The following is a 13,152-nucleotide window of genomic DNA, read 5'->3' on the forward strand; positions in this document are numbered from 1 at the left end:
GTAGTCCAGCGAGAAAGGACGAGGGCATGAGTGACTGTGCACAGAGCATCCCGATCCAGGAAGGGGCGCAACTGACGTACCAGGCGAACCTGGTAAAAGGCCCCCCTGGTCACGGCAGTCAGGTGTTCTTCTAAACTAAGCCGCGTATCCAGGAGGACTCCCAGATTGCGAGCCTTCTCTGAGTATTCCAATATATGAGAGGCTGCCACAAAGAAGAGGGGGTCAACCTATTTCCCAAACCACCAGAAAGCAGGGCAAGAAACAATGGTTAGAAACTCATCAAAGAGAGAAGCAACCTGGAGTTAAAGGAGAAACTTCATAACAGTGAGGACAATTAACCAGTGGAACAGCTTGCCACCAGAAGTTGTGGCTGCTTCATCCCTGGAGGTTTTTAAGAAGAGACTGGACAACCACTTGTCTGAAATGGTATAGGCTCTTTTGCTTAAGCAGAGGTTTGGACTAGAGGACTTCCAAGGTCCCTTCCAACTCTGTTATTCTTCTAGGCTCTCCTGAATGTATGAAAGGATATCACAAATTGTGGTGTTGTTGGTTACCATGGGAAAAAACCCCAGGAAATTCCTATCCAACTGCAATCGCTAGTTGACAATCACAATTGATTTCCACATTCTGCTTGGTCTAACGCACAACACGGCCGAGTCAATGTTTTCCTCCCTCTACAGACTCTCATTGTTTACCGTTGCCTGGTTTTATTGAATGAAAGGATTTTAATTTATTTACTCTTGGTCTTACCTCATGTAATCCTGCCTTAATTGTCATTTAATATCCTTCAAAGCTCGGCCCGGAAGACAGCTGCCAGATTCAACCGGGGTAGTTAATATGCCTCTGGCCACAATCCTTTTATTTGAAGTCTCACTGAATGACATGTTGATAAAGGGCTGGATTGTGGATAGGAAGAAATTAAAGGCATCAGAGAAGAAAAATGCCCATTTTATTACTGAAATATCTCTCGGAGAACCTGGTTCTAAACAAGATTGGGCTAATATACGTGTGTGTGTTCGTGTGTGTGTTGTAAATATAATAAAATAGTATAGTTGTCAGGCTTCCAAATAGCATCCAAAAGTAAATCAGAGTCCAAGGCAAAGGATTGCTCAAAGTTCCAATTGATTAAGAGAGCCATGTTGGCACAGCTGGGAAAACATGAATCTGAAAGCTTCCCGGTTTTCCCCACCCAGTTGAAAGTTCAAGATCTTGCCCCCCCACACCCACCAGTCCATCCCATGGTCCCATCTCCCATTGCCATGCTGGCAGTTCCACCCATCCAGTTCCGGTCAGGTGCAGACACAAAGGATGACCTTGGCTTTCTAGAAAGAATTTTCTTATGGCTACATATTATCTAACTCTGTACAATCCCTCCTGCCATTTTCCCACTATATAAAATGTATAGTAGAATAATAGAAAGTGTGGCAGGCCAAAGATGCACAAGAAAAGATGGCTGCAGGCCTGACATTAGCATAGCATAGCATAGCAAATTGATAGACAGACGGATATAGATATAGATAAGATATAGATATAGATATAGATATAGATATAGATATAGATATAGATATAGATATAGATATAGATATAGATATAGATATAGATATAGATATAGATATAGATATAGATATAGATATAGATATAGATATAGATAAGATATAGATATAGATATAGATATAGATATAGATATAGATATAGATATAGATATAGATAAGATGTAAATTAGAGATAGATAGTATAGGATTAGCCCCAGACAAACAATCAAACAGAAAAATAATACCCTAATTAAGAGCCTATCAAGGAGAAAAAAGTTACTCCTACAAATCCTCCTACTGGCAGGACAAGCTAATGTATATAAACAGAGAGCAAACACCATACTCACCAGCACTGATGCTGTTACATAGTTGGGTATTCAAATGTCTGCAAGCAAACAACCAAGCTCAGAGAGCACCAAGGACAATAACTAAAAAAAACCCTTCTTAAATAGAATAACATAATTGGAAGGGTCCTTGGAGGTCTTCTAGTCCAACCCCCTGCCTGGGCAGGAAATCCTACACCACTTCAGACAAATGGTTATCCAACATCGTCTTAAAAACTTGCAGTATTGGAGCATTCATAACTTCTGGAGGCAAGTTGTTCCATTGATTAATTGTTCTAACTGTTGGGAAATTACTCCTTAGTTCTAAGTTGCTTCTCTCCTTGATTAGTTTCCACCCATTGCTATTTGTTCTACCCTCAGGTGCCTTGGAGAATAGTTTGATTCCCTCTTCTTTATGGCAGCCCCCATGAACATGTCCCACAGTATCACAGGATGGTTCAAAAGAGTCAAGATACGAGTGACAAATAACTAAAGTTATTTCAAGCCCTTTTTCACTCCCTTTCCTCTGTGAATTCTTTGAATTATCCCAGAGCTGGTTGCTCTAAGAATTAACTAATTGTAGTGGGAAGCCTTATGCTTTTGTCATTGAAGGCTGCTTTCCCAATTCGGCACAAATCTATTCTCAAGATAATTATAATTCCTGCAGTTACCAGACATGGAGAATCAGTGCTTGTTGACTGAAAATCCCACAGTTCATAATCCTAACATCTGTTTCTGTTTTGCAACTGCTGTGTTTTGTTTTGTTTTCTACAATGGAGGACTTTAATGTTTATGGTTTTTTTTTTCATGTTGTAAGCCGCCCAGAGTCATTGGATATGACAAATACATTTTAATTAAAATAATAAAATAATAAAATAAAATAATAAAATAATAAAATAATAAAATAATAAAATAATAAAATAATAAAATAATAAAATAATAAAATAATAAAATAATAAAATAATAAAATAATAAAATAATAAAATAATAAAATAATAAAATAATAAAATAATAAAATAATAAAATAATAAAATAATAAAATAAATAAAATAAATAAAATAAAATAAATAATAAATAAAATAAAATAAAATAATAAAATAAAATAATAAAATAAAATAATAATAAAATAATAATAAAATAACATAACATAATAACATAATAAAATAAAATAATAAAATAAAAATAATAAAATAAAATAGAAATAAAAATGAAGTGAAGTGAAATAAAATGAAATAAAAATAATAAAATAAAATAGCTAAAACAATAAAATAAAGTGAAATGAAATAAAATGAAATAAAAAATAATAATATAAAATAAATAAAATAATGAAGTGAAATAAAATGAAAAAAATAAAATAACTAAAATAATAAAATAAAATAAGTAAAATGAAATAAAATAAATAAATAAATAAAATAATGAAGTGAAGTGAAATAAAATGAACTAAAAATAATTAAATAAAATAACTGAAAGGAAATGAAATGAAATAAAATAAAATAAACCTCGACTTACAACAGTTCATTTAGTGACTTTTCAAAGTTACGACAGCCCTGGAAAAAGTGACCCTTTTTCACACTTATGACTCTTGAAGCATCCCTGTGGTCACCTGGTGAAAATTGCATGATTGGCAACTGACTCATATTTATGACGGTTACACTGTCCTGAGGGGGTCCTGTGATCCCCTTTTGCAACCTTCTCATGAGGAAAGTCAATGGGGAAACCAGAATCACTTAGCGACCCGGGTTTGTGTCTTAACAATGGCAGTGATTCACTTAACAAAGGTGGCAGGAAAGGTTGTAAAATGGCACAAAACTCACTTAACAAATGTCTCGCTTAGCAATGTAGATTTTAGGCTCAATATTGGTCGTAACATACATACATACATACAAAACATACCAAAAAGGGGCAAAATGGATTTAAAGGTTCCCCTTGCACATAAATGCTAGTCATTCCCAACTCTAGGGGGCAGTGCCCATCTCCGTTTCAAGGCTGAAGAGCCAGCGCTACCTGAAGATGTCTCCATGGTCATGTGGCTGGCATGACTAAACACTGAAGGTGCCATGGAACGCTGTTACCTTCCCACCAAAGGTGGTTCCTATTTTTCTACTTGCATTTTTGCATGTTTTCGAACTGCTAGGTTGGCAGAAGCTGGGACAAGTAACAGGAGCTCACTCTGTTATGCGGCACTAGGGATTCGAACCACCGAACTGCCAACCTTTCTGATCGACAAGCTCAGCATCTTAGCCCCTGAAACACCACGTCCCTGGAAAATGGATTTAGAGGAGGTGAAAGAGGAAGCGGAGACTCTTGTTCTCAAAGATAATTCTTTTCTGCCTTAATAAATCTTGGTGCAACTATTTATTATTATTATTATTATTATTATTATTATTATTATTATTATTATTATTATTATTATTATTATTATTATTATCGTGTCTCTTGATGTTTTCACTGATTCTCTTTAGGTCTCCCTGCCTTGGTGGTTGCAATCTCTGTGGGATTTACTAAAGCCAAGGGCTACGGCACCAGGAACTAGTGAGTAAGCAATTCCTTCTTTCCCTTTCTGTCTGGTCTGACCAAGGCTTTCCCAGCAGCATGAAGCCGAGTCCTCGTCCTGATAAACCCCTTTTATTTAATGTACAGTGAATTCCTCTCCAGCAAAGTCTTTCCTCTCCCACCGTCTTTCCAGATAGTTCACAATTACCGACCTTTATTAGGCTTGGTGAGTGGCCAGGCCGATATCTTTCAGACGCCACAATACTTGGCAAGAATGCAGGAATGGACCAATTGTCTCCTGCAAACTCCACTCCCCTGTTGCTCTTCTTTTATTCCCTATGGGAGGGTCCATTCACCATCCACCTGAGGCCTTACTCCCAAGTCGACCTTTGTTCCTTAGCTGTTCCCTTCGTCTGGCAGCTCTGCACATGTGCACACTGGGAACAGGCTCCAGCTGTTCTTCTGACCCACTGATGTCTGACTCTGAAGGCAGCTGATAACTGTCAGACGGCTCTGCCCCCCTCTCTGCCTCTGACACAGAGCCCTCATCAGAGCCTTCCCCAGACTCCAGGACTGGCCCATGTTCCTCCCCAACCTCCCCACTGTCCGAATCTGCTGCCAGGCCATAACACTGTCCAGCAATAGAAGTAATTCAGATTTGATACCAGGTAGCATTGCCACTGAGGAATAATCACTTATTCTCTAGCCAGTCTTCTCCACGTTGCATCTCGGGAGAAAAACTCATGAGTTCCATCATTTTTCTTTGCTTGTGCTAAATTCTCCTTTTCTTCTTCCTTGCCTAGCTGTTGGCTATCTCTGGAGGGAGGACTGCTCTACGCCTTCGTCGGACCGGCGGCCGCTGTGGTTTTGGTATATGATATCCCCCCCCCTTCTGAATATTTCTCCTCTCTCTTATCTACTGTATGTCTTGCACATTCCTGAAGAAGTTATGAAGCCCATGCTGTAGTGTTTGAAGAAAGGTCCATCTGGGTTCAGTTCCAAGTGGGGAGAAAGACACTGGAAACTTGGAGGCTGCTTGCAAAGATGGTTTTAATGGTGGACAGGATCACATGGCTTGAAGCCCTGGGGGTGGGGGGTAAAGGGAAGGGATGCTGAGAGGGCCCTGGTTTTTTGCCCTCTCTGGGCTTTTGAATTTGAGCGTATATTCCGGTTGTCAAGATTCCCATGAGGCCATGCAAGGCAACTCTGTAGGCTGTGCTTTGAGTCCCATGCTTGGTTGACTCTTGCTGGGTGATGATGTAATGAAAGGGCTTTGGGATTCTTATTATGGCTCTGCCTGAAGGAGGTGAATCTTTGTTATGTAGAATAGCCTGGCTCAGGCCTTAATGGCCCATTGACAAAGGGGGGGGGAGCTGAGTTTCTTCATCCCTTTTAGGGGAAATATTTTGCCCTTTTAATATTTCCTAAAATATTTCTTTTTTTTTTCTAGGAGAGGGGTGGGTGCTAAATAAATATGGTTAAAAGGAGCTACAGACCTCACCATCCATGTTTGTTCAGCCATCCATCATTTTACATTAAAAAAAAAAAAACTAGGACAAAGTTTAATTGATCCCTTTCAAGGAATCGCAGAAGATAGCGGTCCTGAATGCTATTGCTTATGTTAATTAAATAGAGCCTCCGGGGTCAGTAGCAATATACTTTTAACTGCTCAAGGCAGAGGAAACATCAGCTGAGAAAATTAAGCAGGGGGTATAAATGGAAGGCCTATATTGGTGGGAAATGATTTCCCTGGAATGCAAGAAAAGAAATGAGCTGTAGTTTTATTTCCCTTGCTAGACCTTGGTCATGGGTCTAACGTGTCTCATATGTGAAGCTACAAAGAGGCCAAGCTGGAAGGGTTCCACCGATTGTACAGCTAGTAAAATATATGAATGTAAATAACATAACAGGTATCTAGAAGACTCTGAGGACTTCTTCTGAACAATATGCCTGGAGTGACTCTTTCTATGAAAGAGGGCTCCAAACTGTGGCAATTTTAAGACTTAGCAATAGCACTTTGACTTACATACTGCTTTCCAGCCCTCTCTAAGCAGTTCACAGAGTCCGCATATTTGCCCCCAACAATCTGGGTCCTCATTTTACCCACCTCACAAGGATGGAAGGCCGAGTCATCCTTGAGTCTGGTGAGATTTGAACTGCCAAATTGCAATCAGCTGACAGTCAGCAGAAGTAGCCTGCAGTACTGCATTCTAACCACTGTGCCACCACAGCCGGCCCGCCATCCAGGCGACTGGCCCTTCCTTCCTTCCTTCCTTCCTTCCTTCCTTCCTTCCTTCCTTCCTTCCTTCCTTCCTTCCTTCCTTCCTTCCGACAAACCTACTTTCCCACTTAGCAATAGCACTTAGACTTATATACCACTTCCCAGTGCTTTCCATCCCTCTCTAAGAGGTTTACAGAGTCAGCCTCTTGCCCTCAACAATCTGGGCCCTCATTTTACCAACCTGGGAAGGACGGAAGACCGAGTCAACTTTGAGCCTGGTGAGATTCGAACTGCCAAATTGCAGTCAGCCGGCTGTCAACAGGAGGAGCCTGCAGTACTGCAATCTAACCATTCTGTCACTGTGGCTTATTTCACCTCCCAAAATTGCCCAGCCAGTCAATATGAAGATTATAACCAAGTATAGCAAGGAGGCAACTAGCTTGTTCATATTACCAACCTGTTTTCTGGATTTCAGCATGAGCTCCAATCCCTAAAATACTCAAACGAACTGCAACTGCACCCTAAATTAACCAAGTTCAAAATTAAACCAACTTTAGAATAGAATCACAGAGTTGGAAGGGACCTTGGAGGTCTTCTAGTCCAACCCCCAGCTTAGCCAGGAAACTCTACACCATTTCAGACAAATGGCTATCCAACATCTTCTTAAAGACTTCCAGTGTTGGGGCATTCACAACTTCTGGAGGCAAGTTGTTTCACTGATTAATTGTTCTGACTGTTAGGAAATTTCTCCTTAGTTCTAAGTTCTAACTTTACATCTTGGGTGAAGGCATCTGCTAAGACATCAGCTGGCCAGGTTCAGCATCTAAGCCTTTCAGTGAAGAGGCCACCTCCATTTTGATATGAGATCATTTTGCTTGTTTATTTGGTAATATGAGCAAGTTACAGAGTTGCTATAAAGGTAAAGGTTCCCCTCGCACATATGTGCGAGTCTTTCCTGGCTCTAGGGGACGGTGCTCATCTCCGTTTCAAAGCCGAAGAGCCAGCACTTTCCTGAGATGTCTTCGTGGTCATGTGGCTGGCATGACTAAACGCTGAAAGTGCACAGAACGCTGTTCCCTTCCCACCAAAGGTGGTTCCTATTTTTCTACTTGCATTTTTACATGCTTTCGAACTTCTAGGTTGGCAGAAGCTGGGACAAGTAACAGGAGCTCACTCTGTTACGGGGTGCTAGGGATTCGAACTGCCGAACTGCCAACCTTTCTGATCGACAAGCTCAGCATCTTAGCCACCGCACCTCCTTTCTACACTTGGTTATAATCTACATATTGGCCGGCTAGGGGATTCTGGGAGTTGAAGTCCACCAGTCTTAAAGTTGCCAAGCATGGGCATCCCTGTTCTAGGACATGAGTGAAGTTAGCCAGATGCAAAAAAGTCTCCGTTTACCCAAAAGAGGGACACAACTCCTACAAACACACACAGACAAATACAAGCACACAGGGTTTATCTGCCAATTGGTATTCTTTGGAATTCTCCTGGGGGAAAAAAAAATATTGGTTGGGCTCTTATGTTTGTTGTCTTGGACACCAAACATTCATGGTACGAAATGATGCTGAGATTCAAAAATGGTCCAAGGTCCATGGAGCTTGCTAGAAACCCAGCTGGGACTCAGGTGTCTTCTTCTCCAGCAGTTCCTAGGCTAAGCAGCTGTGGAAGATCTTGGAGGACTTTATGCATCACACCTGACTAGGTTTCCAAGTCAACTTTTCTGTTGTTTCTCTTTCCACAGGTAAACATGGTTATTGGCATTCTGGTGTTTAACAAACTTGTATCCAAAGATGGAATAACAGATAAGAAACTGAAGGAGCGGGCAGGGTAGGCTTTTTCTATCAATCCTTCCTCTTAAGAAAACAAGCAAAAAGTTTCTATATTTGATGTAGATATATTGCAAAGTCATTTTCGATAACCAGGCATGTTTACGGCAAGAGGGTAATGATGGTTTGGGGAAAAAGGAAAGCTGTAACCAGCCCTCTGACCTTCTTCTTTTGACTTGTGGCATGGAAGGAGCATTGAGGGATTCAACCGGTGTGATTTGTTAGAAAGGCATAAATGCAACAGAAACCTATGGAGATTCTCAGTCATCCAGGTCACGGTTGTCCCAAAGGTGCTTTTTTTATAGAGGCAAGTGGACTTTCTGGTTTGTTCTTTGAAGACGTCTTGCTTCTCATCCAAGAAGCTTCTTCAGCTCTGACTAGATGGTGGGGAATGGAAAGACTTGTTTGTTCACTCCAAAGATAAAGCCCCCAGACACAAACTGAGCAACACAGTATATGCAGCACAATGCAGTCAGCCCTGTGCGATCTGTACATTGGGGAAACAAAACAACCCCTTGACAAGCATGTGGCACAGCATAGGAGAACCAACCCATCAGAATTAGGTTCAGTCTATTTGCATTTAAAAGACACAGGCTGCTCTTTTGAAGACAGCAAAGTCCACCTTTTGGACAGAGAGGATTGCTGGTTTGAAAGAGGACATCTGTGTCCAAACTGAACAGCCATCTCTCAACAGAGGGGGAGGGATACAACATCACCTGTCTCCTATCTACAACACAGTCTAAGAAGGCTCCGCACCCAGGTGTCCCTGAGGACACAGATAAACTTCCAAGTGGCCTCAACAGCTCTCTATAAAGGATGCAAATGACCAGCTGTCTGCAAGGAGTATCAATCCTTCCATTCCCCACCATCCAGTCAGAGATGAAGAAGCTTCTTAGATGAGAAGTGGAATATCTTCAAAGAAAAAACAGAAAGTCTGGTGTCCTCTTGAAAAAAGCACCTTTGGGCTCTTAAAATGTACTGAGCATCAAGAATATATGTGACAGGGACAATGATGGGTCTCTGGATGAAGATATGATGATGAGTTGCCCACATCTACAGTGAAAGATAAGGGTATCTTTCCATTTCACCATTTAGAAGAACTAGATGAAGAAGTCTACTTTCACCTTTGTTTCCGAAGAAGCCTTGGCTTGTGCTCTTAGACCTCAAAGAGAGATCTGCAGTCCATCCAACTTGGCGATCTTCTAACATAACTGTGATTCTCCTTCCAAAAGATGCCCAACCGACCATCAAAGTTGACCAGAAAAGTGTTTCTGGTTTCATAGAGGGTAACATTTAGGGCAGAAGAATGATCACCTTTGAAGTTCTTGATGCCCACTGAGCTTGATGGTTTTCTTGCAGACGTTTCATTATCAAACTAAGGCACTGATGATGTTCCCTAGTTTGGTCATGAAATGCCTGCAAGAAAAAAAAACACCATGTTCAGAGATCTCCAAGGACTCCACAATTCAAATCTGAGCTACAAATATTCTCTTCTTTGGATCTTGTGTTTTGGTGGAACTGTAGTTGGGTAAGTTCTGCTTACATGGTTGGAATGGCCGGCAGTAGATCAGTGTTTCCCCATTTTGGCTGTTTTGCATGGACTTCAACTCCCAGAATTCCACAGCCAGACTGTGGAATTCTGGGAGTTGAAGTCCACCCATTTTAGAATGGCCAAGCCTGAGTAACACTGAATGAAATGTAGCGTTCTATAACATGGAGAGAGGATGTATGGAGCTAGGCTTCCTTGTATTGCAGCAAAGATGTTTGAGATATCACACACACACAGAGACACACACACACACACCATTTCACATCACTAGTCCTTTTAAGCACAAAAATGCGATCAGCTTCCAAATCCATCACAAATTGAACTCTGAGCAGAGGTGGTAGGCTGCCAGTTCGTACTGGCTCTCAGGCGAATCGGTAGTGGTGGTGGCGTGAGACTGCACCTACCCACCCACCTAGATGTCATCAATGAACTTCTGTGCATGCACAGCAGGTTCTGTGCATGCCCAGGCGCACACACTCCTGCTACTGAACTGGTCGTGAAGAAAATAGAATACTATGACTGACTCTGGCACATTCCTGTTCTAAAAATACAAACGTATTTAGATACACCATATTGGCACAAACTGGTGGAAAGCCGATACTAAAGTTCCTGGGATTTTCACCCCAATATAAGTTTCAGTTTTCTCAAGTTTCCAAAACAACCGTCACATTGTCCAACCAAGATGGGAGCTGGTTGCTCAGAGACATCTATCCTCCTCTTCCTCCTTCTCTGGTCAGCCAGATGTTGGAATGTGGCTGATTCCTACCAGTTTGGACCAGTTTGGCCGAACTGGTAGTAGTTTAACGGCATGGGTCTCTGGAACCGGCAGCGACCCAGGCCTGCCACGTCCCTGAAGCAGTTCCCTGGGCGGCATCAGCAGTGGCACCATCTTGTTCTTACATGCGCAGAGCAATTTTAATCGCTATGCGCATGAATGAACAGCATGCATCAAGCGCGCGCAAAGCAAACGCACAAGCAAACCAGTAGTAGCGCCTGCCGGAACCCACCTCTGGGCTGATTCATCAGTTAGGAATGATGTTGTGAGTGAAGGCTCCATCCCCCTTCCGCCTTGACCTGGGTCAACCTGAAATCATGTCAGAATGCCCAAACAATCCTGCACCCCAATCAAATTCAGGCTTGACAAATGCATCTTAAGGACTTCCCGGGTTGAACCAAGCCACCTGAGGTTTCTTTCCTGGAACCCAGAACTCAAAATCTGGAAAGTTTCTTCTGAACACGATTCCTGAATCATTAGCGCTATTTAGGTCAGGTCGATTCCATGTTCCATTGAATTCTTCTGCAACCAACGCACCCATGCCACAATCTTCATAGGAATTTGCAGATCCCTTCATATTAAATGGGGAGACCGAAGGAACTTGGGAACGAAGGCAGAATTTTGCGTGCAGATTCAACCTGGGTTATCCCAAGCTCATCCCAGAACCAAGCCGATGTTTTCAAAGGCGCATCGTTTCTAAAATTGCTTTATGGGCAATGCTGTCGTATTAAAAACATCACCAAAATCTTTAAATTAAATCCTGATTCAGCTGGTTAGCGACTTAAATTAAATCCTGATTCAGCTGGTTATCGACTGTGACGAATAGGTAATCAAAAGACGTTTAGGAAAGGGGAGGGAGAAGATAGATAGATAGATAGATAGATAGATAGATAGATAGATAGATAGATAGATAGATAGATAGATAGATAGATATGGCTTCCCGTTATGTTAATTTCTTTGCTCGCTTGTGAACCTGCTTTAAATTTGTGCTTTTCAATGTGCAAATGAACTTGTGGGTGCATTACCTGTGCAGAATATGGCAGTGTCTGAAGGGGTTAAGAGCTGTGTCATCCCTGGTCACTGAACTGGTGAACTTCAGGCCAGAGGGTTCCCCTCCCCACAAACCGGGCTGGAAAGTAAGAAGGGAGTAAATTTTGCAAGCAGATTACAAATTGTGTAACTATACTGTGTTTCCCCGAAAACAAGACAGGGTCTTATTTTCTTTTGACCCCTGAAATAAGCGCTTGGCCTTATTTTCAGGGAAGTCTTATTATTTTTGAGGTGCAGGAGGCGGGGAGCGTGGTCACCTCATGGCTGCTGCTGCATTGCAATATTTTCAGGGAAGGGCTTATTTGAGCGCATGCGGTCAAAAGCCCAATTGGGCTTATTATCCGGGGAGGTCTTATTTTTGGGAAAACAGGGTCCATGGCACCAAACTAAACAGGATGTACGACCACAATCGAGTCCCAATTACCATTGCCAAGGGAAACGTTTGTCAAGTGAGTTTGTCCCTTTTTAAGACCTTTCTTGCTACGGTCATTAAGTGAATCGCTGCAAGTTGTAAAGTGAACCAAATTGCCGTTAAGCAAATTTGACTGCCCCCCCCCCACTGACTTGGCTTGTCAGAAGGTTGCCAAAGCGTGACCCAGGGACACAGCAACCGTCATAAATAGGAGTCAGTTGCCCAGCGTCTGAAGTTTGCTCACATGATGCTACAAGGGTCGTAAGTGTGAAAAAGGGCTATAAGTCACTTTTTTCAGTGATGTTGTGACTTTGAAGGGTCACCCATTGAACTCTTGTAAGTCAAATTATAACACTTCGCTTAAAGTTACATCAGCAATGAAAAAAAGTGACTTATAACTCTTTTTCACACTTAGGGCCGTTGCCCCTGGGTCATGTGATCCAAATTCAGATGCTTGGCAACTGTCCCCTATTTGTGACAGTCGTCATGTCCCGGGGTGAAGTGATTTTTCTGACCGAGGCTTCCCCAGCAGCCTGAAGCCCAGTCCTCGTCCCAATAAGGCCCTTTTATTTAATTGACAGTGCATTCCCCTCCAGCAAAGTCTTTCCTCTCCCACAGTCTTTCAAGATAGTCCACAATTACCGACCTTTATCAGGCTTGGAGAGTGGCCAGGCCGATATCTTTCAGATGCTGCAATACTTGGCAAGAATGCCGGAATGGACTAATGGTCTCCTGCAAACTCCACTCCCCTGTCGTTCCTCTTTTATTCTCTATACTATTCACCATTCACCCCTGGCCTTACTCCCTTGTTCCTCTGCACATGCGCACATTGGAAACAGGCTCCAGCTGTTCTCCTGCCCCACTGATGTCTGACTCTGAAGGCAGCTGATAACTGTCGGACAGCCCTGGCCCCCTCTCTGCCTCCGACACTGAGCCCTCCTCAGAGCCTTCCCCAGACTCCGGGA

At 42.2% G+C, this 13,152-nt stretch overlaps 1 protein-coding gene across 6 annotated transcripts in view; it reads left to right on the forward strand.

The window, feature by feature from the left end:
* Window positions 1-13,152, forward strand: part of LOC309391050 (adhesion G protein-coupled receptor B1-like) — a 132,143-nt gene that overhangs the window by 82,946 nt on the left and 36,045 nt on the right. For all 6 annotated transcript variants that reach the window (XM_081951094.1, XM_081951096.1, XM_081951095.1 and 3 more), the window contains exons 7-9: window positions 4,318-4,387; window positions 5,152-5,218; window positions 8,317-8,402. In XM_081951094.1, coding sequence (XP_081807220.1) covers window positions 4,318-4,387; window positions 5,152-5,218; window positions 8,317-8,402 — 223 coding nt within the window. The remainder of the gene's footprint in view (window positions 1-4,317; window positions 4,388-5,151; window positions 5,219-8,316; window positions 8,403-13,152) is intronic.

The sequence above is a fragment of the Natrix helvetica genome, assembly GCF_964273705.1.
Source record: "Natrix helvetica genome assembly, chromosome: 4".
In the NCBI taxonomy this organism is placed as follows: domain Eukaryota; kingdom Metazoa; phylum Chordata; class Lepidosauria; order Squamata; family Natricidae; genus Natrix; species Natrix helvetica.